At 43.2% G+C, this 27,542-nt stretch overlaps 1 protein-coding gene across 6 annotated transcripts in view; it reads right to left on the bottom strand.

The window, feature by feature from the left end:
* Window positions 1-10,681: 10,681 nt before the first annotated feature.
* The window catches only part of LOC126253595 (cuticle protein 16.5-like), a 57,011-nt gene continuing 40,150 nt past the window's right edge, over window positions 10,682-27,542 (bottom strand). For 2 of the 6 annotated variants that reach the window (XM_049955032.1, XM_049955036.1), the window contains exon 3: window positions 10,682-11,024. In XM_049955032.1, coding sequence (XP_049810989.1) covers window positions 10,758-11,024 — 267 coding nt within the window. In that variant the 3' untranslated portion in view covers window positions 10,682-10,757. Of the gene's footprint in view, window positions 11,202-11,985; window positions 12,082-24,211; window positions 24,431-25,714; window positions 25,791-27,542 lie in introns of those variants that run through there. The other 4 variants (XM_049955037.1, XM_049955035.1, XM_049955034.1 and 1 more) reach the window with 4 other exon arrangements.

The following is a 27,542-nucleotide window of genomic DNA, read 5'->3' as shown; positions in this document are numbered from 1 at the left end:
CGGTTCTAGGCACTTCAGTCTGGAACCGCGCGACCGTTGCGGTCGCAGGTTCGAATCCTGTCTCTGGCATGGAAGTATGTGATGTCCTTAGGTTAGTTAGGTTTAAGTAGTTCTAAGTTCTAGGGGACTGATGACCACAGCAGTTAAGTCCCATAGTGCTCAGAGCCATTTGAACCATTTGATTGATTAAGGCAATCGCTCGACATATTCTGAATGTTCTTCAAACCAATCGCGAACAATTGTGGTGTGGTGACATGACGCAATGTTGTTTGGGAACATGAAGTCTATTAATACGTCAAAGATCCGTCTCAGTTGCGAAAAGTTACTGGTCTTTACCCAGGTTTCAGTTAGAGTAATCTAGTCTTCTTCAGAAGCATAAAATAAACTAATACATGCCAGAATAAGGCACGATCAAACATAAAAACCTAAAGTACCGTGGTACCATGTCAAGCTACGTTACTTATCTGAGGAACAGCCCCGGCCCCACTTCATGGAAAGCGGTTGCTTAGCCGCGGACGCAATGTTCCACGTTGATTTCTGCTATAGGTTCACGCAGTGTTGCTTGTCTGTTGGCACAGACGGCTTGAGCCGTGTGCGACTCACGTTGATGCCTCTTGTAATATCGATAGTGGCGTCTCGTTTTCTTAGTGCGTTCATTGGCTCCACTACGTTTGCTCACCTTGTCTGTCCGTGAGTGGCAGCAGCAGCGCTTATCGATCGCGCTTACTGTCGTACCATCTTTGGAGCGGCCTCTAGTATTTCCAGGTCGTCGTGTGCCGAGCTAGTGGAGTTGGGACAGAGCAGCAGTGAGGACCGGACAGCCAGTACTCGCCCGACCGCTGGCGTCTCACATGCACTGTCCGATGTGGTCGTGAGAGTGCACGACCACGTCAAAGACGGGATTCAGCGAGTTTTAGTTGAATGGACCGTCATATTCGATTAGTGCTACTTTCACTTGTGTGTGTGTGTGTGTGTGTGTCGACCCGTGGAATTGGTTTCATGGCAATAAGTTGTCAGGTAACAAATTATACTGGGATCTTTCCCGTGCCTGACTTGAGTGGGGACGACCGTTGCTTGGTCTTTCGGTCGGTCGTCGCAGCGGTCGACGTGCATTTGGTCTTCCGACCACTTCTGGCTTCTCTGTGTTTGGGCCGACTTCCAATTCGTCCGTGTTGTTTCACAGTGCCTGGATTCAGTATTGTGAGTTGTTGGTGGAATTGTTTTCCCGGATCCGTGTGTATCTTGTGGTTTTGAATGAGCAGTTATTTTTATGCTGTCTGCGTACTGGATTTGGTGAGGGGTTGTGAACGCCGATGAGTTCGGCTTGGGACGGAGCAGTTAGGAGGTCCGCAGCGCAATGGCAGGGCGGGACCACTGGCGGCGTGCAGGCACTGTCGGATCGAGGGTCTGTAGACGACGACCGAACCCAGGACGTTTGAAGTTGAGTGAAGCGTGTCCAGTACTGAAACCTCCACTGTTTGATATCTCGATGTTGTTTGCGTGTTGCTGCTTCCAGGGTCGGTGAGACCAACAGCAACATGTGGAGACTGACAGGTTTTCGGAAGCTATTAGCCGCCTTCTATTCCTTGACGTTAGTTTGGATTTAGTATTATTCTACTGAAGGGCAACCAGCGATATTTTCTGCCTTGTGGCCGCTAACGCCCCAGTTACCTGCCCTGGTAGTGTACCTTTCCTCGTCGTGTTGATGCTGTCCGACATGGCGTGTAGTTCGACAGCCTCTTGAATTGTACTATGCATATGTTTTGGGGAGGTTTACCTTGGTTCTAGTGCTTCTTTTGGTCTTGGGTGTGTTTTTGAAGACGCGGTGCTGTCCGTGTCTTTGCTCTTGCCTAAAAATATTCCATCGTTTTACCAGTGATCGGACGTTACGAGGATTGGTTAGTCGTTCGGTCGGCGCTTAATGTACCCCCAGTGTGAGTTGCCACCCTGTTATGTGAGTACAACTCTTGGCTGTCTGTCTCACCACTTACACAGCTGTAGTCACCTTCCTCAGGTCGATCCAGGGAGCACTGTCTCTGGATCATTCAGTCTTATTTTGACAAGTTGTCATAATTGTTTAAAATTTACTCTAATGTTTCTACATGTTATTGACTTTCCTACTTATAATTCCGGCCTTCAGACGTTAATTGTGTGCAACATTGTTTGTGGCTATTACAAGATGCCAAGCTGGGAACGGCATCAACACGAGCCGCACATGGCTCACACCTTGTAACACTTATATCGATTAGGCGTACGTTTATTTTAATTAAGTATGTATCTGCAATTTATGAAGTGTGCATTCTGTGATGTTTGAACTCCTCGATCTATGGCAAGAAAATTAAGAGTTTTGTAATGTATATATGAAAAAAGCGAAAGAATATGTTGAAATTTTAAATTGTTGTAGTATGAATATATTGATGAAAGAAGTATGTTTGTTAAATACTGGTTCATGTTTGGGGCACTTGTATTTGTAACATGTAAATGCTGCAGACAAGTCCGTCTGCAGTGAAAGTGGCATGGTGCGATGTAAAAGGTTGGGTTTGCCGGTCAAACCGAGCGGCTCCTTTGTGTGAATGACATGCAGTGTGTGGCTAGCTTTAGCATGGTACACCTCGACAGTGCTAAGAAAGGCCTCGGATGTGGACCAGGCTATTATTAGGTATTGACGTAGTAATGGAATGGCTCTAATATGTTGAAAATCCGACGCCAAGAAGAGATTTTACTATAGAGCATTCACGCACCGAGAGTCGTAAGTACAATTATCCGCCATTTTGGCTGCCACTAATCTTCGCCACTGCTTCACAGGCTTCATACATTCAGTTATGTAATCTATGATGGCGTTGACCAATTAATTTGTGTGTTGTTTCAATAATAATCACATAAAACGTTAATTCGTGTTCGAAACCATACCTTCACTCCTGATCACGAACCTTCGCAGGGTCCTCCATAAGTGCTACTAAAACCGAGTATTCTGAATTAAACGAACAATTATGGCATTCATATGTTTAAAAGTGATTTTTTGTCTAAAGTAAAAGGAGTGGTAAAAGTTAAAGTAAGAGTAAATTTTGGGCGCTTTGTTTATGGACTACTCCAAGTGAAATTGTTAAGGTAGGACGCTTAAGAACAAAAATTTAAAGATTAATCAATAGGAAAGTGAAAACCTTAATTATTTAAAAGCTAAAACCATCAAAGTGAAGTTGAATAGGCTTTTGCTAAAGCATCCTTAATTTACTATAAAATGTAGTTTTGTGGGATTACAGTGCAAGATTAAGTAAATATTATTGGCAAGAATGCCTGCTTCACAAGTGGTTAAAGTACAAGTACATAGAAATGTTCAATGAGCCGATTTGTGATAGTATTCTTAGAAGTGGAGTCATGCACATTTTCAAAGATAGTGTAGTTTTGGTACACATCAGAAATGGTTCCTTTTGAAGTTAATTAAGCCAAGTGTTGCATTTTATTACCTTGAAAATTAATTTAAGTGAATGGTTAGATTTTCAGAGATAGTTTTTATTTTAGCAACAATCAAATAACCTTGGCTAGTGAAACTATACTATTTTATGGGTTCCCATCATATTGTCCTCCTTTCAAGAAGAAAAAGAACTATTACTGTTGCTAAGAAAAACTGCTATATGCAGAGGAGCTTAAAAAGTGTATTTACCATGTTATTCATCTACATTTGTGTTATTCATCTCAGTCAAGATAGAAGCCCCTCATGTCCAAAATTAGTTCTGCACTTCATGCAGTGGTATTTCAGTATTTTGATTAAGTAATGGAAATGATTGTGGCCATCATTAGTGTGAGCTAGGTGGAATTTTTCTCTCCGTAATTTACTGGTGTGTTATTGGTAACTACTACTACACACACAATACAGAGTGCACTGCGTCAGATTGTATCCTGTTTGCCATTCAAAGGGAAGTTTCAACTAAAGCAACTTCAATAACTAATATGCTATTTTCTCAACTACATATTTCCAAATTAAAATTTGGTTTTACGGTTAACTGCACAAAATTCGAAATTATAGTCCAATACCCTTTTCCATTAGATACACGCAGGTTCGAACTTTGAAATCCTCTCAGAAGGTAACAATAGTGTGCTTGACGGCTAGTTAGTGTTATATGTGACGAACGTGACAAGACATTAGTCAAATTTTTACTCACTACAATAGAGATTGTAACATAAATATTGGGCGTGAAGTAACTGAAGATGAGTATTGAATGTCCAGCTGCGCGAACGTGCAATAGATCAGGCAAAATAATTAACAGGAAACTTTACAGCTCTTTACAAGATAAAATATAGAGTGTTAACAAAATTAAAATTGATACAAAGACGGAAATAGGTCAGAATGAGCGAAACGAAAAAGTTCCTGTTGTACTAGGAGACAGTAGTTCACTAGACGAGAGCACAGATGATGCAACGGGATGGCAACAGGCTTACGTTGAGTACCATATGCACGTCAACGATCAAATTCAGATGATGAGCCCGTTGCAAATAAAACAAGGTATGAAGGACGACACGGATAAGGCAGTGGTTACGTTAGTGACTAGATGGATATGTTCAATTCATCAAAAGTGAACCGATCAAAACACGAGAACTAGAATCTGAGTATGAGGACACCTTAGAACAAGATAGCGAAAAACCGCTGAGCATGAACGATTTATTAAAAATGTTGTCAGCACAAATTGCAGCACAAGATAGTAATATTAACAAAGCTTAAAACACGAGGTGTTAAAATTAGTAAACAAATCGAAAAGGTAGACTCAAAAGTAAGTGTTGTGAGTAATGCAATCAAGGACTTAACAACTGAAATCGATACTATCAATAACAATGTCACCACAAAGCAGCGACAGATTATTGACATCAACGATATGTTCGATACCGAAATAATGAAGATTCAAAACACTGTTGAACTTCTGGTTGTAACAAAACTGATGAAAATGTTTACAGCCTCAAAACCGAAATAGTAAACAAATGTAAAACCGTAATTCCACAACTGAGACAAACAGTGAGTGACGACGAAAATGAAATGAGTAAACAAATGACAACATGCGAAAAGAAGTGCGAACAGAACACTACCCCAAATTCAAGGTAAAGTGAGCGAACTTGAAAGGAAAAAAAGAGAAAAATCGAATTATGTCATTGACAGAACAACGTGTAGCAATTTGCTAGAGGGCAAAGAACGATTCGATCAGGCAAAAAGGCATAATGGATGGCAGCCCTTTCATTTTTTTGAAAAACTGTGAAATGAATATTCCTGATCACATAACGGACCAGGAATACGTAAATGTAGCCATCTGCGCATTAGCTGGCAAAGTGAAAAGATGTGGGCTGAATTTGGATACAGAACAAATTACATTTGGCGAATTTAAACAGAAATTCATAGAGGAAAACTGGTCGGAGCAATAACAGGACTGCCTACGGTGGGAGTTTATCACGGCCAGATTATATGACAACTGACGCAGAAAATCAGTGAAAGAGTTGTGCAGAATGTGGTATCGGAAACTGACACACTTGGGGAAACAGATCAACGGAATCTAAATTGGTGTGCGAACTATGGAAAAAGCTCCGAGGATTCAAAACGTTACGTGGGATGTAATCACAAAAGCTTCACGTCACTTTTGGAAAGGGTCGAAGATAAGGAAAACTTGAGAGGGAACCGTGATTATCGTCAAAATAATAACATCCCGAATCGGGTAATCATGAGAATAATAAACAGAATGAGAATGAACTTGACCACGTAAATATGATGCAAAGAGGTAGACGCAGAGTTCGCGATAACATCTCACTTGTCAGTAGAGGATTGGCACCGTTAAACGATGAAAACCAAAATGACGTGGAAAACTAAGGCCCGCGTGTTTTATGGGCCACATTCATGTGGATAAATAATACTGGCCCAAACTAAATAAATCATACCGACCAAAACAATGTGGCTCAAATGGCTCTGAGCACTATGGGACTTACGGTTCTGGCGCTGCAGTCCGGAACCACGGGACTGCTACGGTCGCAGGTTCGAATCCTGCCTCGGGCATGGGTGTGTGTGATGTCCTTAGGTTAGTTAGGTTTAAATAGTTCTAAGTTCTAGGGGACTTATGACCTAAGATGTTGAGTCCCATAGTGCTCAGAGCCATTTGAACCATTTTTGAACTATGGGCCTTAACATCTGAGGTCATCAGTCCCCTAGAACTTTTAACTACTTAAACCTAACTAACCTAAGGACATCACCCACATCCATGCCTGAGGCAGGATTCGAACCTGTGACCGTAGCAGTCGCGCGGTTCCTTACTGATGCGCCTAGAACCACTCAGCCACAAAGGCCAGCTCAAAACAATGCGAATTTGTGACACGAGTAAATGGCAGCGCAGCGCCACAGGTCTGTACACGCAGAAAAGCAGGTGCAAGCATAAAAGGGTCACAGGCGACAGGCAATGCTACAGGGGCGAGGGTGCGAACTGAGCAAACGAGTGCAATGAACGTGGTGGAGCGATCAGCTGCCCCTAGCGCAACTGCAGTAATGGCAGCAGCGAGGATGATGTCACATGGGCGTTCAGTGGACCTGTTTTGGTTTAAAATATCACCAAAATAAGAAAGGAATCGGACATGTTGTTAAGTAAAAGACAACTAAGCAAAGACAATTGGTGGTCGCGCGGGATCAGCCGAGCGGTCTGGGCGCTTCAGTCATGGACTGTGCGGCTGGTCCTGGCGGAAGTTCGAGTCCTCCCTCGGTCATGGGTGTGTGCGTTTATCCTTAGGATATTTTAGGTTAAGTAGTGTGTAAGCTTAGGGACGACCTTAGCAGTTAAGTCCCATAGGATTTCAAAAACATTTGAACATTTTGACAATTTGTGCGAAAAGGAGTATTTAGGGATCGTGATGATTTGTTTTACGGTTTAAGGAAATATGAGTGGGAAGATTTTAGAAAGGGTTATAGGGCCAAGGAATTAGTGAAAGGGAGAAACGAAAGTGGAAACGTCGAAAAAAGGTTATTGTCCGAAAATGAAATTAGATGAAAGTAGTTAGCGCTGCGCAAGGTGCGAGAGCCGCGATTTCAGATGCAGTGGTTGGTAAGGGAGAAGAAGGTGCCACTAAAAGCACGCGAGCGAGTGATGTTAAAGAAATTGGTGTTAGAAACAGGATTATTTTTCTTATGAAATGCGTCTTTCGCCATTATGAGTGGGAAGATTATTATTATTATTCTGCTCTTAATTTATTTGTCGCTCTTCAATCGGTTTCTGTCCTCCTTCGAAGTTGTTTACATGTTCTGACACTTCTCCTTCTTGTGGCATTACTTTTATATTCTGTGTGTTGATTTTCATTCCATAAATCTTTCCTTTAACCTAATGGTTTCCACTATATCCTCTAATTCTTTTGCATCTCTTACTAGGAATACATGTCGACTGCCGACCTCAAACACCACAATCTTCTTCCTCTAGTTTTTACCCCCTTATCATCTAAGGGGTTTGGTCATTCATATTTTCTAATTATAGGTTTGAAATGGTAGGAGACAGACAGTAACCTTGTCGTAGTCCTTTTCCTAGTTCTATCAGCTGGTACCTTCTCCTCTCACTTTGACTGATGCTTTTTGATCTGTATGAAATGAGTTTATTCCCCATACATAACGTAGTCTCCATTTTATTTTTACAATAACCCATGCCCGCTGTCGATACTTCGCCACCTTATCCAGTATCTCCATTAGGCTCGAATAACTTATCGAATAAGTCTTCATTGCATTTCTCTCTTATTCTGCTCAACCTGTTACTCCAAGACATCAAACTTTCTCCGACTCGTTCCCCTGATACTCACAAAATACCTTTTGTTTTCCGCTGACACCACGTAAAAATGTTCGCTTCTGCGCTACTAAATGTGGTCCCTGCTCCTCATAATTTCGCAAAATCCGTTTTAAGAGCCATTGATTTAAATTTATCGTTGTAGTGTCTGTGCAAACTTGTTGAACCACCTACAACATAGATTCATTAAAGATATGATAATGACAGCAAACTAATAATAAGTGATGTGCTTGGTTTAATAAATGTCACCGTCCAAAAATAATGATGGTAGTTTAGCATTGATGGAAGATACTACAAAATTTTTAAATTTAAACAACAACTTTATAGTAACTATAACGTTTAGTGTAAACCTAATATACAATGTGAGAACGTCGACCTCAACTTTTAAAACCTCGTTTTCGAATATGAGTCCACTTAATTTTTGAATACCGAATTTGAGAACTTATATATACGGCACTAACAAACCAAACAAGTGAATTTGCACCATTCTACAGTCACATTCACCTACAAATCGTTTACCTTTCCTCTCCTGTGCCAATCCTGCGTGGATATCCATTTCCTATTGTTGACACACTTGCAGGTCCTTACATACCATGAATTCCTTCTTCGTTAACGCTTCCGTTTAACTCTCCACTCTCCCACTCCAGGCACTCGTTTACCATTTCTTCTGTAGAGTATTATCTTGCTTCCAGGGCGGCACAAATTCTTCACTGCCAAAACTAAGGGATCCTCAATTCTGACATTATTTGTTTGTGACTAAATTTATTTCTGCTCCTCCTTTCATTTTCTTTGGTTTTCATTCCTTAGTCTGTGCACCGTTGATTATTCATTATGTCAAACATGTCCTGCAGTTCTTCTTCAGTTTCACAGAGGACTGCTAAATCATAAGCCAGTCTTTTTAATGATATCATTTCACCGTTTTAGTCCTAGTTTTTTACGTTTCTATTATTCTTTCCTTTGATTCTTCGATCCTTAGTTCGAACTGTAAAGAATTAACACTGCAGAATTCCTCCCTCTTGTTTAATCCTAGCACCTCTCTCTTAATCTTGTACTCTTATGGTTTCATTTTGTTCTTCTAAGTACAGTATATTATTCGTCTCTGTCTGTAATATATTTTTGAGGATTACAAATACTTAATATCGCTTAACAGTATTGAGTTCTTTTTCTAGGTCAACAAATCTTACGAATATGACTCGATTTGTCGTAGGGCTTGCTCCGGTTATCAACTGAGAACACTTTTCTATTTTGAATGTCATCCTTGCGGAGAGGCAATGCAAAACACTGTGTCATTACAGATGTAGTCTACGTACTATTGAAGCGGTTATACGAGCCCCATAGTGAACAAAGGGTAAGGGTTTCGCTTGTGGCTTTGTTTCAGAAATCATTCCGAAATTGTCGTGGAAATTCGAGAAAACCTATATCAAGGTGCCTGGATGAGGACATGTTTTTCCATTCCCAAACACGTGTCTACTGTCCAGAAGTGGACACAGATTATTTGTTCTTCTAAGTGTGTCCAACGGATATAGTGGCGCCCATTATTCGTTGGAAGGCTAAAATTTGTCTCAGAAGGGGTGGATGCTGTTGACAATCATAAGCTTTTCGTTGCATAGCTTTTTCTTTCAGCGCTCCATTGTTGGTATGGGCCTGAGTCGAGTCCTTTTAGCAACATGTCTAGCTGAAACTGAAACCCAAGTGTCTGGCTGCGTAATAGTTTATTTGCCTGTGCTGCTAAGTATGTCACTTGGTCTTCATTCATCATAGTCATTGGGTTGTAGATAAACAAAGAGAACCATTAATTTATACCTGTGATAGGAACACCTCACAGGTCTGAGAGTGGCAGCATGTCCTTGTTGGAGTTTACGACTTACATGTCCCCTAGTGTAGGTGGCTCATTCTGGTCATTGTCATATGTATACTGAGAGGGAAAAACATAATGAGAGTATCGAGTCTAAATTTGTTGAAAATACAATCAATTACATTGAGTAAAATGTATGTATGATAAGTATTTTCAAAGCTACGTAATTTGAACAGTGATATGCTTGCTATATTCCTGAGTGGTAGAAATTCAACTCAGAAAATTATAACAATAATAGAGAAAAGAAGAGATCTCCTTGTAAGGAGAACTGTTATACATATGTAAATGAGTACACCACTTCAGTACATCTTAACTCAATCGTTTTCGAAATTCATAAGATGGGTACATTTGATGTCCATCGAAGTCGATAGTACTCCCCCACTCAACCATGTGCCTATGGCAGCTGATGTGACTCTGGTTCGATCCCGCAGATGTCGTCACTGCCAAGATGCGCTTCGAATTCCTATCAGTGACATGAAACTTCTGCTTTAAGGATGATAACCTTCTTTTTAAACTTTCTGTCAGATTAAAAGTGTGAGCCTTACCGAGAGTCAAATGGCCCATACTCCACAGCAGAGTCACGATTTCATTCTGGGCACCCTCTTTTGTATGTAACGTCACAGTTTTATTTTTCAATGATTACTATGTAATTTAAGGATTGTCTTTATACCACGACTATTTTAAAAATATCAGATACTGAGAGTACCTGTACGGATTGTAAACGTAATGCCCAACGACAAATTGTGACTCGGTCATATATTAATATGGTTTAAATTACTACTGCCAAACCAAAACCGACGAAACACTAACAAACGCTATTTAATTTGTATGTGGAATACTTCTCTCTCTCTCAGGTGTCAGCCAACAGAAATCGTTTAATATTACTTTAGCATGATTTTAGAAGAACGGCGTGATCCAACCAATACACCACGTACGTGTTCACAGTGCCTCACATTCAAAGGTAGATACGTAGTTTTTAAGTAGCTAGGACATGAAATTGATGTATTAGTATCTGGTCATAGAAATGAAAAAAGTTTAGAAATACAGTGATTTCAACTGTTTATTTATTTTTTTGTAGGCTATTTTACAAAAGCAGCACTTTTTTTAGAGACGACATTTCAGCCCAGCAGAGCAGCCTTAGCGTGGAGATGGGCGGCGGCAGCGAGAGCGCCGGGGGCGGCGTATGCTGCAGGAGCAGCATAGGCGACGTGGGCTGGGGCGGCGTACGCCACAGCGGGGGCGGCGTAAGCGTGGGCAGCGTACGCGTGGGCGGCGTGGGCGGCCAGGGCGGCGGCGCCGTTGACGACGGCGTCACGGGCCTGGGTCTGGGCGACGGCGGTCAGGTGGGCGGCCCTGGTGGCGGCGACGGCAGGGGTGTCCAGCAGGTAGCCGTCGGAGCGGACGGCGACGGGGGCGGGGCCGTAGGCGGCGTAGCCGGCGTGCACGGGGGCGGCGACCACAGCGGGGGCGGCGTAAGCGGCGGGGGCGACGACTGCTGCGGGGGCGGCGCCGAGGTAGCCGGGCTTAGCCACGGCGACGGCCAGGATGGCACTCAGGACGATCTGAAATATAGAATGCCACTAGAATCATTAGGCGCTCTAGTTTTCCTAACTTACAAGGTCTGCATTTGAATAAATGTCCTGCAAACAACTCTAAACTGCCTAGTAGGTAATACTAGGACCACTTTCATGCCTCTCCTAATCCAACAGAGCGAAACTTCAGCCGAAACCCACGTAAATGTAGGGCAATTGTCGCTCGTTTTACGTGCAATATTATTTCGTTAAACTTACCATATATTTTGCGAGAATTGCGAGGAACCCAGCTTGAAAATGATACGCACAAGTTGCACTCATGTACCTTTTCGTGTATCTCAGTTAAGAATTCAAAGTAAAGTAATGCTTTATGGACCCTCCATGAAGGACGTTCGTTTCCTCCACTAGGCTGTGAAAAAAGCGTGCTACCTTTTACCATCTGCGTATAACACCGACCACACTCTTACATAGCAGACCGTAACTGAAATCATCTGCATTTTGTCTCAGACTACCTAGTAACGACCACTAAGAGTTGTGCAGTACTCTTATGAGATATAATGTTTACCCACAAAGTTATTTTATATATTGAATACCCCTTCCAAGATTTTCACAGCAAATTCAAATCCTACTTTCCAATTTCGAATATGTTATCGTACATTCCAAATTTATGTTAAATTTCATGTGGACTCCAACTGGACTTGAGAAATGTACCGTTAATGTTGAAATATAGCAGAACAGTAGCTATTCATTACAAATTAAAGTAATGGGCTCTAACAAGGAATTAGCTCTTGTTGTCTGAAAGAATGGTACGTACCAGGGTGTTCATGGTTATGCTGCTTCCTGCTGCTGCTACTGCTGCTGCCGAAATGTGCTTCTGTCTGGTATCTGCCCGCTATTTATACGGAGTCGGCCGAGCGTACGTCGCAATGCGTGAAAGTAGCGAACCTTGCACTGCCGACCTTGTGTGAGGTCCTCCCGTGGGCGTTGTCTTGCGATGGCCACACGCCTTCCGTGATGCTTGTTCCGGATGAAAGTTCCGTTATTTTAACAAAATAAATCGAACATGAGTCACTGATCAAGCCGATTTAAACATTTCTAATAAAATTAAGAAGCGATCGCTGTCGATCAAAACGCAATATCTTTCCTAATTTTAATTGTTGTTATTAATACTACTCAGTCCTTTGTTACACATCCGGTTGATTATTAACTGTCTCGGTAACCCTTCTGTGGCTCGGTGGTTCAGTGATGTAATGCCAGATCACAAATCCAAAAGTCTCTGATTCGATCTCCGGTGAATCGTAGAATTTGTTTGTGTGACTTACCGATTCTTTTACCTCTGTGAATAACGCCGATTAGCACTGTGGTTTGCAGGTAACATTAAGCCATAGGTTCTCCTAGAACTGGATGTGTAAGTCACTTCAAAGATTGGAGAAAGGCAACGACATACCCCCTCCAACTGGACCCTGCCTAATGAAGCACTGTGATCTTGAAAACAATCTTCGGACTGATAACTGCCACTAATTCTAGCTGTTACTGCCTGTTTCTTTGTTCTGCTTGTGCAAAGCAGGAAAAAAGTGTCTCATTCGTTGCTTCAACATTATATTCAATTTGACTCACGCAATTGCGCTAAACGTTTCGTTTTATTAATTCAGAACGAAGACCACAATAAACGTAAGATTCTTTCTACGATTGCTTGCTGTATTTTTGCTGTCTGTTTCTTCACTTCATTTTCCCACCTCTCAGAACCCCGAGTTATCTAGATGTTCAAACCCTTGTCGCTAATCGATACTTTTTCTTGTGTAACGCTCAATTCAGTACTGAATTTGCTATTTTAAAATCACTTGCCATGTATTCTAACTTTTGTCGGCTAGCATTTTGGACGTAAACTAGTATCACTTAATTATCCAAATCTTTGTTTATCCAGGATCTTAATTCCGCTGTCACAGAAATAGATGCTAATACTTTCAGAAACATTCGGTCATAAATATCGTTTACATTCAGAGCAATATTATGTGTGGGACATTTTTTATACAAATGGCGTTCAAAACGTTTTGCACATTCATCTCCATTTTTTTTATTTTTTGCAGGAGGAGAATGAAAATTTTTGTGAACCAACTTGTAACATTTAGCGACACATTCAGCCGACTCAATCAGCTGTGACGCATCTGGCTTAACGTTCTCGGTATGATGTAAATGCACTTTGGTAAAATTCTGGTGACTGACTTTTACACCACCGTTTAAAACAGGAAGTAAGGCCTTTCTCACTATCAAATGTTTTACCTCGCAGGCGGACCTTCAGACGACCAAAGAGGTAAAAATCTGACGGAGACAAGTCGTTCGGACTGTAGGGAGGATGAGGAACAATTGCCCGCGAAAGGCAAAGGTCCCGAGTTCGAGTCTCGGTCGGGCACAAAGTTTTAATCTGCCAGGAAGTTTCATATCAGCGCACACTCCGCTGCAGAGTGAAAATCTCATTCTGGAAACATCCCCCAGGCTGTGGCTAAGCCATGTCTCCGCAATATCCTTTCTTTCAGGAGTGCTTGTTCTGCAAGGTTCGCAGGAGAGCTTCTGTAAAGTTTGGAAGGTAGGAGACGAGGTACTGGCAGAAGTAAAGCTGTGAGTACCGGACGTAAGTCGTGCTTCGGTAGCTTAGATGGTAGAGCACTTGCCCGCGAAAGGCAAAGGTCCCGAGTTCGAGTCTCGGTCGGACACACAGTTTTAATCTGCCAGGAAGTTTCCAACTCATTTTCCTGATTTTCTCCTGCGTAATAAGGGCTGTATGGGGTTTGGCATTGTGCACACATTTTTCTATACCCTAGTGACTGTAACAGTGATACCACGCTACCCACTGACATACGAGTCTTTTCAGCAAGCTGTCGTGTCGTCACACATCTGTCATTTTGGATGATTTGATCAATGTTCTCCTTATTCACACCACTCACTGCCGTCGATGGTCTAGCGCATCGTTGATTGTCCAGTAGAGAGAAATCACCTTCTTTAAACCTCTGCAAGCAGCGCTGGATACATGCGATCCACTGTGCCCTCCCCATAATCAGGGAGCAACTTGCTGTGAATCCCTTAAAAGACGTCATAGTCGCAGTAGACTGCGTGAAATATTTATTATTATCGCAATAATAAATATTTCATACAGTCAAGGGCGACTATAATGTCTTTTAAAAAATATTATATGACGGTGAATTCCAACCATTAGAAGATTTTCCTATGAATCGATGTGGCAGATACATCGCCGGTCTTGAAAAGGAACTCCACCACCGACCATTGTTACAACCTGACATCTACTTCACGGTCCATTACAGCTCACCTGTAAAGAAAAGAAAATACTTTTGTATACCAACTTACAGCTAAAAGTTCTAGGTATGTTCACAAAACATTTTATTCCTGCAATTAGAGACGACTGTGCAAAACTTTCTGAACGCCCTTTGCATAATAGTATCGACAGCAGCTGCTTACTGTCAATAACATTTGTTGTCTTGCGGAACTAGTATCGAGTATTACACTACAGTAGGGTGACAGAAGTCATGGTATAACACCTAATATCGTGTCGGATCTGCTTTAGCCCAGCGTATTGTAGCTACTCGACGTGACATGGACTCAAAACGTCTTTTGAAGTCTCCTGGAGAAATAGTGAATCGTGCTCCTCTACAGTCGCCCATTAATTCGAAAGCGTTCGGGTGCAGGATTTTGTGCACGAACTGATCTCTCAGTTATATCCGACCAATGTTTGATGGGTTTCATGTCGGCCGATCTGATTCTTCAAACCAATCGGGAACAACTGCGATACGGTTACATCACGCGCTGTTATTTGGGAACATATATTAATGGCTGAAAATTGTCTACAGGTAGCCGAACGTAACCACTTCCAATGATCGGTTCAGCGGATCCAGAGGACCCATCCTGTTCCATGGAAACACAGCCCACACCATTACGGAGCAACTTGGACCTGCACCACTCTCGAACCCTACCATCAGCTCTTACCAACTGAAATCGGGACTCATCCGACAAATCCATCGTCTTTCAGTCGTCTACGGTCCACAAGATACAGTCAAGAGTCCAGGAGAAGAGCTGTAGATAACGTCGTGCTGTTAGCAAAGGCACTCGCGCCGGTGATCATCTGCCATTGCCCATTAACGTCTAACTTCACCGCACTGTCCTAACGGATACGTTAATCGTACGTTCCACATTGATTTCTGCTATTAGTTCACACAAAGGTGCTTGTCTGTTAGCACTGAGAGCTCTACGCAAACGCCGTTGCTTTCGGTCGTTAAGTGAAAGCCGTCGGCCGCTGGGCTGTCCGTCGTGAGAGGTAATGCCTTAAATTTGGTATTTCGGCTCACTCTTGTCACTGTGAATCTCGTAATATTGAATTCGCTAAGGATTTTCGAAATGGAATATCCCATGCGTCTATCTCCATTCAGAGGCTGATAATTCCCGTCCTGCGGCCGTAATCAGGTGGAAACCTTCACACATCAATCACTTGAGCACAAATAACAGCTCTGCGAATGCACTGCCGTTTTATACTTTGTTTACGTGATACGACATCCATCTGTATACGTGGGGATCTGTATCCCATGACCTCCGTCGCCTCAGCGTAAGTTTCGTGGCGTTACTAAAAATACTCAATACGTACTCTAAAACGGGATACATGTTTCAGAAGAATAAAATGAGAGTCGTCTTCAGAACGTCAAGTAACATAAAAATAGAAATACGATATGTATTTATGAAGAAAGAGAAAAAGGACTAAAACTCAAGAGTTCACAATATTTCTTGCTACGGCTGCACTGATCATCGAGATTGGACTGGGATTAATGGAATCGTATCACCCGGTGGGACGAATCACGTTTCTTGTTTCACCAGGTGGACGGTCGTGTGCGGACAGCTGCTCTAATACAGGGTGATTCAAAAAGAATACCACAACTTTAGGAATTTAAAACTCTGCAACGACAAAAGGCAGAGCTAAGCACTATCTGTCGGCGAATTAAGGGAGCTATAAAGTTTCATTTAGTTGTACATTTGTTCGCTTGAGGCGCTGTTGACTAGGCGTCAGCGTCAGTTGATGCTAAGATGGCGACCGCTCAACAGAAAGCTTTTTGTGTTATTGGGTACGGCAGAAGTGAATCGACGACAGTTGTTCAGCGTGCATTTCGAACGAAGTATGGTGTTAAACCTCCTGATAGGTGGTGTATTAAACGTTGGTATAAACAGTTTACAGAGAATGGGTGTTTGTGCAAAGGGAAAAGTTCTGGACGGCCGAGAACGAGTGATGAAAATGTAGCACGCATCCAGCAAGCATTTGTTCGCAGCACAGGAAAATCGACTCGCAGAGCTAGCAGAGAGCTGCAAATTCCACAATCAACTGTATGGAGAGTCCTACGAAATAGGTTAGTTATGAAACCTTATCGTCTGAAATTGGTTCAAGCACTGTCTGCAGCTGATAATATTTTATCCTTGCTCAAATGGAAACAGATGAATCTTTCGTTTCAAAGATTGTGTTTAGTGATGAAGCAACTTTCCACACTAACGGGAAAGTCAACCGTCACAATGTCTGTATATGGGGCACTGAGAATCCGCGGGAAACAACTCAGTATGAACGTGACTCGCCTAAGGTGAACGTTTTCTGTGCTATTTCAGCCAATAAAGTTTTTGGTCCCTTTTTCTTCGAAGGTGCTACTGTAACTGGACTACAGTATCTGGAGATGTTAGAGAATTGGCTGTTCCCTCAGCTCGAACAAGAAGCACAACAATTCATATTTCAGCAGGATGGAGCGCCACCACATTGGCACTTATCTGTCCGTAAGTACCTGAACGTCAACTACCTGAGGCGATGGATCGGCCGCCAGGCAGCCCGTGACAGAGCACTTCATCACTGGCCTCCAAGAAGCCCTGATCTTACCCCCTGCGATTTTTTCTTATGGGGGTATGTTAAGGATATGGTGTTTCGGCCACCTCTCCCAGCCACCATTGATGATTTGAAACGAGAAATAACAGCAGCTATCCAAACTGTTACGCCTGATATGCTACAGAGAGTGTGGAACGAGTTGGAGTATCGGGTTGATATTGCTCGAGTGTCTGGAGGGGGCCATATTGAACATCTCTGAACTTGTTTTTGAGTGAAAAAAAAACCTTTTTAAATACTCTTTGTAATGATGTATAACAGAAGGTAATATTATGTTTCTTTCATTAAATACACATTTTTAAAATTGTGGTATTCTTTTTGAATCACCCTGTATAATGAAAATTGTCCGGACACTTCCATGTAGTGAGGAATGGCCGCTAAATTTCACGAGAAGAGGAACCGTCATTACAAGAGGAGGGGGGGGGGGGGGGGGGAGTAACGTGTCGTCAGTGGACACGAAGTAACAGCACAATGAGTCGGTCAGCAGAGCTCAGCGTATACGGGTGTGAACAAGTCGTTGGACGTCGCACGGAAAGGAATCCATCAGGGCCGTTTCAACCCTCTCGACGAGTCGACTGTTGGTCGTGCGATTGTGAACTGAAATAGCGAAATATCGATGACAGCTAAATCAAGCCCAGGCTGACCACATACACCGACGAACAGGGGCCGGCGAGCAGTTAGGAGGGAGTTTGCAAAAAATCGCGTGAAACCAGTGGGAGGAATCACTTGTGAGATCTAAAGTGCTACTAGCACTCACGTAAGCAACTCCATTGTGCTTGGTATTTAAAACATATATGGTACAGTGTCGGAGCACTTCCTCATAAGTCAGAGTTTTCTGTAGTCACTGCTAAGCAACGCTTGAGGTGGTGTGAAGAGAGAAGTCACTGGACAATGGATGATTAGAAACGAGTGATATGACGAGCCACGGTGTACTAAATGGCAGTTCGATGGAAGGATTTGGGTTTACGGATTCCTGTCATCATCTGTAATGCCAGCGCGGTGGAATTGTGGTATGGGGGCGTTTCCATGCTTACGGTGTGGTCCCCTAGCTTAAGAAAACCCTAAATGCGGTTTAAAATGAACACATCTTACAGCATTGTGTACTACGTACAGTGGAGGAACTGTTCGGAGACAGCAACTGTGTTAATTTGTTATACATGCTGGATTTGCTTTCTCTACATACTTCATGTTCCTACATTATTAATCTTTATAAACAATTAATTGCGAAAACAATATCAGCCTTTTGAAGATTCCTCCTACACCAAAATGACAACATATGTGGAAATGGTTCTTTAAGCTTCTAACGCTGGCATTACTTGTTATGTTCTAAGAATACTGGCACCTACTTTGAATTCAGTGTGAACCACGCGACCTCTACGGTCGCAGGTTCTAATCCTGACTCGGGTATGGATATGTGTGATGTCCTTAGGTTAGTTAGGTTTAAGTAGTTCTAAGTTCTAGGGGACAGATGACCTTAGATGTTAAGTCCCATAGTGCTTAGAGCCATTTGAACCATCTGAACCTACTTTCAAGTATTTCCTACTCCTCTGTGGACTCAAGTTTAGAGATACACAAATACAATTTATGCTGTGTCTACATGCTTTAAAAGACATGTTTTACAATCTTTATTTAATTCTGTCATTACAGACCTTTCTTTTTCTTAATATATATCCAGTCCACTTTCGTCTCCTTCTCCTTACTCCATCCATGAATTGCCTTTGCTTTCCTACTCCTCCAAGTGCTTCTTCATTTTTCACCCTGTTCATCTGTCTTATTCTTTCCAGTCTCCGCCATGCCCACATTTCAGTTACCTTCAGCCTAGCTTTATCTTCCTCCTTCAGCGTTCACGTATCGGCACGATAGAGGAGGACGCTCAGATCAAAACTTTTTATTAGCATTTTCCTAAAGTCTCTTTCCATATTGCTGATGGTTATTCTTCTCTCATAAAATGACTCTTTTGCCAGTACTAATGCTCTATTAATTTCTCTGCTGCTCTTCAATCGGTTTCTACCCGTCTTGAGACTTGTTTAAAGCTAGCCACGTGTTCTCATTCTTCTCCTTCTGATGCCATTACTTATGCTTTCTGTGTATTGATTTTCATTCCATATACCTTTGCTGTAGCTCAATGGTGTCCACTATACCATCAAATTCTTTTTCACTTCTTACTAGCAGGACATGTCGCCTGCACACCTCAAGCACCACATTCTTCTTCCTCCAGTTTTAACCCACTTATGGTCTAGTGGCTGTGGAGTCCATATTTTCTAATTATGGATTGGAAGTGATAGGAGACAGACAGCAGCCTTGTCATAGTCATTTCTCTAGTTCTGTCAGCTGGTACCCTCTCCTCTCACTTTCACTGATGCATTTTGATCCGAAAACAATGAGTTTATTTGCCATGCGGAACACAGTCTCCATTTTCTTTTCGTAATAACCCATACCCGATTTCGATTCTTCGCCACGTTATGCAATACCTCTCTTTTGCTCAAATAATTTTTCTCTCATATACTGCTCAACCGGTTACTCCAACAAATTCAAGCTTACTTGTCTAGTTCCTCTGACATTCATAACATACGTTTGGTTTTCTTCTGACACCACGTAAAAACGTTCGATTCTGTGGTACTAAATGTTGCCTCTGTTCGTCATAATGTCGCAATGTCTGCTTCAACAGCCACTGAGTTAAATTTACCGTCGTAGTCGCTGTACGAACCAACTGTAAACGGCAAACTTGTTGAACCACCTACAACGATGATTCACTAATGTTATGATAATGACACAAAACTAATAATAATGTCACCGTCGAAAAATATTGTGGCAGCTTAGCAATGACGGAAGATACGCCATTATTACGAAATAGAAACGACATTGATCAGTAACTATAGCGTTCAGTGTAAAGCTGTTATACAGTGTGAGAAGGCCGACCTCAACTTTTCAAGACCTCATTTTCGAATATGTGTTCACTTAGTTTTTGAATACCGAATATGTGATCGTGTAGATACGGCACTAACCAGCCAAACAAGTGAATTTGGCTCTTCTACCCTCATGTTCACCTACAAGTGGTTAACATTTCCTCTCCTGCGCCAGTTCTGCGTGGATATCCACTTCCCATTGTTGTCACACTTGCATGTCCTTACATACCATGCATTCCTTCTTGTTTAACGCATCCGTTTCACTCCCTCCTCCCCCACTCCAGACACACACAAGATTCATTTACCATTTCATCCGATGTGTTTTATCTTGCTTCCAAGGGGCACAACTTCTTCACTGCCAGAACTACAGGAACCTTAGTTTTAACATTATATTTGTGACAAAACTGATTTCTAGTGCTTCTTTCCTGTTCTTTGGTTCCCATTCCTTACTCTGCGCACCGTTGATTATTCATTATATTCAACAGGTCCTGCAGTTTTTCTTCAGTTTCACAGACGACTACCAAATCATGATATTCTTGCACCCTGCGTTGTAGTCCTAGTTTTATACGTTTCTATTGTTCTTTCTTTTACTTCTTCGATCCATAGGTCGAACTGTTAAGAGCCGACAATATACACTCCTGGAAATGGAAAAAAGAACACATTGACACCGGTGTGTCAGACCCACCATACTTGCTCCGGACACTGCGAGAGGGCTGTACAAGCAATGATCACACGCACGGCACAGCGGACACACTAGGAACCGCGGTGTTGGCCGTCGAATGGGGCTAGCTGCGCAGCATTTGTGCACCGCCGCCGTCAGTGTCAGCCAGTTTGCCGTGGCATACAGAGCTCCATCGCAGTCTTTAACACTGGTAGCATGCCGCGACAGCGTGGACGTGAACCGTATGTGCAGTTGACGGACTTTGAGCGAGGGCGTATAGTGGGCATGCGGGAGGCCGGGTGGACGTACCGCCGAATTGCTCAACACGTGGGGCGTGAGGTCTCCACAGTACATCGATGTTGTCGCCAGTGGTCGGCGGAAGGTGCACGTGCCCGTCGACCTGGGACCGGACCGCAGCGACGCACGGATGCACGCCAAGACCGTAGGATCCTACACAGTGCCGTAGGGGACCGCACCGCCACTTCCCAGCAAATTAGGGACACTGTTGCTCCTGGGGTATCGGCGAGGACCATTCGCAACCGTCTCCATGAAGCTGGGCTACGGTCCCGCACACCGTTAGGCCGTCTTCCGCTCACGCCCCAACATCGTGCAGCCCGCCTCCAGTGGTGTCGCGACAGGCGTGAATGGAGGGACGAATGGAGACGTGTCGTCTTCAGCGATGAGAGTCGCTTCTGCCTTGGTGCCAATGATGGTCGTATGCGTGTTTGGCGCCGTGCAGGTGAGCGCCACAATCAGGACTGCATACGACCGAGGCACACAGGGCCAACACCCGGCATCATGGTGTGGGGAGCGTTCTCCTACACTGGCCGTACACCACTGGTGGTCGTCGAGGGGACACTGAATAGTGCACGGTACATCCAAACCGTCATCGAACCCATCGTTCTACCATTCCTAGACCGGCAAGGGAACTTGCTGTTCCAACAGGACAATGCACGTCCGCATGTATCCCGTGCCACCCAACGTGCTCTAGAAGGTGTAAGTCAACTACCCTGGCCAGCAAGATCTCCGGATCTGTCCCCCATTGAGCATGTTTGTGACTGGATGAAGCGTCGTCTCACGCGGTCTGCAGGTCCAGCACGAACGCTGGTCCAACTGAGGCGCCAGGTGGAAATGGCATGGCAAGCCGTTCCACAGGACTACATCCAGCATCTCTACGATCGTCTCCATGGGAGAATAGCAGCCTGCATTGCTGCGAAAGGTGGATATACACTGTACTAGTGCCGACATTGTGCATGCTCTGTTGCCTGTGTCTATGTGCCTGTGGTTCTGTCAGTGTGATCATGTGATGTATCTGACCCCAGGAATGTGACAATAAAGTTTCCCCTTCCTGGGACAATGAATTCACGGTGTTCTTATTTCAATTTCCAGGAGTGTAGAATCCCTCACTCTTGTTTAATCCTAGCATAGCTCTCTTAATCTTGCACTCTTCTTGTTTCATTTTGTTCTTGTAGCTACGGTATATTATTCGTCTCTATCTGTAATATATACTTGTATTGCTGAGGATATCAAACATTTTGTTCCACTTTACAGTACTGAGTTCTCTTTCTAGACCAATGTTGAGTCTCTTCCTTGGACAGAGGCTATGCCAATCACTGTATCGTTACAGATGTAGTATACGAACCACCGAAGCGAGTATACGAGCCCCACGGAAGTGTTACACTATCTCGCAGTGGACAAAGGGCAATGGTTTCGCGTGTGACTTTGTTTCAGGAACCATTCCAACTTTGACGTGGAAATCCGAGAAAACCTATATGAAGATGGGTGGATGGGGATATGATCTTACAGTCTCAAACACCTGTCTAGTGTCCAGCAGTGGACACAGAGTATTTGTTCTTCTACGTTTTCCATTGGATACAGTGGCGTCCATTATTCGTTCTAAGGTTAAAACGTGTCTCAGAACGGATGGTAGTTGTTGCCAATCATAAGCAGTTCGTTTGAGTAGCTTCTGCTTTCGGTGCTCCATTGTTAATATGCGCCTAAGTCGAAGTCGTTTTCGCAACAGGTCCATCTTCAAAACTGAAACACAAAAGTTTGGATGCGTGATAGTATGTTTTCCTGGGGCTACTAACTATGTCAGATGGTCTTCATTCAACTGTAGATAAACACACTCGACTATAGATAAACACACAGAACAGTCAATTTGTACCTGTGATAGAAAAACCTCAGAGGTCTCAGGGTAGCAACGTTAAATTGTTGAACAGAGTTTACGACTTACACGTCCTGTAGCACGGATGTTTCATTTGGGTCATTTGCATATGTATACCGTAATGGAAAATCCTTAAGGAGGGAAATGAATGTAAATTTGTTGAAAATACAATAAATTACATTGCGTAAAAACTATGTATGATAAGTATTTCCACCTCTACCACAATTTGAATACTGATGCGCTAGGTAGATTATCGAGTGATAGAATGACATCTCAGAAAATTACGATGGTTGCCCAGAAAGATATGCACCGCATTGTGTGTTGTCATACATTTATAAATAAGTATATAACCACGGCACGTCTAAAGTAAATCATTTTCAAAATTTATAACGGGTGCATTTGATGACCATCGTGGTCGACAGTACTCCTCCACTCAAACGTGTGTCTATGGCTGCTGATTTGACTCTGATACCATCGTGTAATTGCCGTCACCGCCAAGTTGCGCTTTAAATTCCTATTAGTGACATGAGACTTCATCTTTGAATATGATAACCCTCCTTTTGAAACTGTCTGGCAGATTAAAACTGTGTGCTAGACCGAGCCTCAAGCGGCCCGTTCTCGGCTGCAGTTTGACCAATTCATTCTGGGAACTTTCTTTTGTGTGTGATGTCAGAGTTTTATTTTCGATGATTGCTATATGATTTAAGTACTGTCTATATACCACGGCTATTTCAAAATATCAGATACTGAGGATACCTGTACTGATGGTCAACTTAATGCCCGTGGGACATATATTAACATTGTTCAAATGAACGCTGCCAAAGCAATAGCTACAAAACATTAACATACGCTGTTTCACATGTATATACAATACTTCAGGTGCCAGACACATGAAACTATTTAATACTATTTTAACAGCATTCTAGTAGGTTGGCGTGATCCAAAGAGAAATGCCATGCACAGTGTTGCTGGTACCAACAATGGATTCCTGTTTGACTTTCAAAGTTAGATATGTAGTTTGTATGTAGCTAGGATATGATTCGGATACATTAGTCTCTACTCATAGAAATGGAAAATAAAGTTGAGAAATATAGTGGTTTCAATTATTTATTATTTTTTTTGTAGATTACTTTAAAAATGCAGCACATTTTTTCTACAGACGACATTTCAGCCGAGCAGAGCAGCCTTAGCGTGGAGATGAGCGGCGGCAGCGAGAGCGCCGGGGGCGGCGTATGCTGCAGGAGCAGCATAGGCGACATGGGCTGGGGCAGCGTACGCCACAGCGGGGGCGGCGTAAGCGTGGGCAGCGTACGCGTGGGCGGCGTGGGCGGCCAGGGCGGCGGCGCCGTTGACGACGGCGTCACGGGCTTGGGTCTGGGCGACGGCGGTCAGGTGGGCGGCCCTGGTGGCGGCGACGGCAGGGGTGTCCAGCAGGTAGCCGTCGGAGCGCACGGCGACGGGGGCGGGGCCGTAGGCGGCGTAGCCGGCGTGCACGGGGGCGGCGACCACAGCGGGGGCGGCGTACGCGGCGGGGGCGACGACTGCGGCGGGTGCGGCCCCCAGGTAGCCGGGCTTAGCCACGGCAACAGCCAGGATGGCACTCAGGACGATCTGAAATACAGAATTCCACTTGAATTAGTGTTTCTCATGGTATCATAACGTACAAATTCTGCATTTGAATAAAGGCCCGGAAACCCCCACACAGTGCCTAGCAGGCACTTAGAACAACTATTATGCGTTTTCTACCCAACCGAGGACAGAGGGAAATTTCTCTTGAAAGCCAAGCAAACGAAGCGAATTTTTTTGCTCATTAATATGGTTAAATTTACCAAATCTTTTGCGAGGATAGTGTCAACTTTCCTGTTATGAATCTCATTTGAAGTACCTGCCACTGTCGTCAACTGTTTACATGGGCTATTCTAGCCCTTTACAATCGTAGCAGCGTGACAAATTTGTTAAGCATAATCACGGTAATGTATCTGTCAACAACCTAAATCGCATGCAAACATCACATATGAGAAAAAGAAAAATGCAGTTACAATTAATAACTCGTTCAGTCACCAGTAGCGTCGATAATTGCTTCGCATATCCGAAGCACTGTCGAAACCAAATTTTGCGCATATTCACGTAGAAGAGACCTCGAAATGCGTCGAATTTGCGTTGACAGCTATTGCAAAGTGAATGTTTCTTGCACTTGACGCAATGTTAAGAATGAGTTTCCCGAAGAAAAAGGTTAATAACCATTTTTTTCCACTTTAGGAGTCACTTTGCCGATTTAGTCGTGTTTTTCAAAGTCATCCACGTTTCTAAGCAATTTATATCATTTTACCCGCTTTTGCACGAATCACTTTTGGGGCGGCTAAAGAGAAACACAGCCTCAAAAAGACACACGTTTGATGCACCATAGTCTCTTCTTGCCTATCTAAGTAAAGACTTCATAGTAAACTAATGCTTTAATGTACACTGCATGACGGACAAAACTCCACCCTACTGGTCTGTGACAGATCTAAGGTGATCTCTTTTACCATCTGGCTGCAATGCCGACCACGCTCTTACGTAACAGACTGTAACTGAAATCATCTGCATTTTGTCTCAGACTACATAGTAACGACCAGTAAAACTGTGCAGTACTCACATGAGATATAATTTTTACCCCCAAAGTTCCTTTATGTATTTGATATACCTTCCTACACTTTCACAGCAAATTCAAGTCCTACTTTCGAATTTAGAATATATCTCCGAACATTTCAAACTTACGTTACATTTAATGTAGCCTCCAACTAGACTTGAGAAATGTACCGTTAACGTTGAAATAAGAGAGAACAGTAGCTATTCATTACAGGCTTGGGCTCTAACGAGGCATTTGCTCTTGGAGTCTGGAAGAATGGTACGTACCAGGGTGTTCATGGTTATGCTGCTTCCTGCTGCTGCTACTGCTGCTGCCGAAATGTGCTTCTGTCTGGTATCTGCCCGCTATTTATACGGAGTCGGCCAAGCGTACGTCACAATGCGTGAAAGTATCGAACCTTGCACCGCCGACCTTGTGCTAGGTCCTGCCGTGGGCGTAGTCTTGCGATGGCCACACACCTCCAGGAACGTGTGCTCCGGATGGAAGTTCCGTTTTTCAGGCAAAATAAATTGAACATGAGTCAGTGATCAAGACGATTTAAACATTTCTTAAATAAATAAAGAAGTGGTCGCTGTCGATCAAAACGCAATATCTGTGATCGCAATTTTCATTTTTGTTATTAACTGTACTCATTGCTGTGTAGGACAATCGGTTGATAATTAAAGGCTCAGTCGCGAAGTGCCAGACCACAGATCTAAGGTTTCTGATTCGATATCCGGTCACTCCTAGGATTTTTGTGTGCCACTGACTGCTTCTTTCACCTCTGTGAAAACGTCTCAGTGGCACCGTGTTTGCCGTTCATGTTAAGCCGTAGGTTCCCCTAGAACTAATATCGTAAGTCAGTTCAACGATTGGTGGTAGGCAACGTCATACCACCTCCAACAGGCCTAATGAAGCTCTATGGTGTTCAAAACAGTATTCTGGTTGACGACTGTCTTACTTAAGATAATTCCAGCAGTTAATACTTGTTTCCTCGGTGAAAAAGTGTGTGATTATTATTTCTAGATTATACTGAATTTGAATCACGCACTGAACTAAAATATTTGATTTGTTAACACCGAACGAAAGCTCCAATTAAAGTAAGACATTTTATACCATTACTTGGAGAACTTCTGCTCGTTCTTTACTTCATCTTCCCTGCTCTCAGAACTCCCAGTTATCTGTGGTAGATGTTCACATCCCTGTCACTGCATTTTCTGCTGAAACGTTCGATTCAATACGGAATTTGCTGTTTTAAAATCACTTTCCATGTATTCTAACTCCCGCCTGATAGTATTTTCGACGTTAATGAGTGTCATTTAGTTTTGAAAATTCTGCTTTATCCATGATTTTAACTCCGATATCACGGGAATAGATGCTACTACTTTCACAAACACTCGACCAGAAATATCGTTTACATTCAGAGGACTGTTAAGTCGGGTACATTTTGTGCGTAACATTATCGACTGCAGCTGCGTAATGCCATCAAAATTTGTTGGCTTGCGGAACTAGTATCGAGCATTACGCTACACTATGAAGACAAAGTCATGGGATACTTCCTAATATCTTGTCGGACCTCTATTTGCCCCGCGTAGTGAAGTTACTCGATTTGATAGGGACTCGAAGTCCTTCGGAGTTCCCTGCAGAAATATTGAACCGTGCTCCGTCTACAGCCGTCCATTAACTTGGAAGCGTTCCGTTGCTGAATTTTGTGCACGAATTCATCTCTCGATTTTTTCCCGTCAGTGTTCGATGGTATTCACCTTGGACGATCTGAGTGGCTAAGTCATTCGCTCGAGTTGTTCCGAGTGTCCTTCAAACCAATAAAGAACAGTTTTGGTATGATGACATAACGCCTTGTTAATTAGGAACATGAAGTTTATTAATGGCTGGAAATGGTCTCCAGGTAGCCGAACATAACCATTTCCGATGGGTGATCGGTTCAGCATGACTAGAGTATCCAGTCCATTCCATGTAAATACAGCCCACACCATTATGGAGCCACAACCAGCGCCTTGTTGACAACTCTGGTCGATAGCTTTGTCGGGACTGCGGCACAATCGGATCCTACCATCAGGTCTTACCAATTGAAAACGGGACTCATCCGACTAAAGC

Source organism: Schistocerca nitens, chromosome 4 (genome assembly GCF_023898315.1).
Source record: "Schistocerca nitens isolate TAMUIC-IGC-003100 chromosome 4, iqSchNite1.1, whole genome shotgun sequence".
Classification (NCBI taxonomy): domain Eukaryota; kingdom Metazoa; phylum Arthropoda; class Insecta; order Orthoptera; family Acrididae; genus Schistocerca; species Schistocerca nitens.
This window is presented reverse-complemented; position numbering and strand designations above follow the sequence as displayed.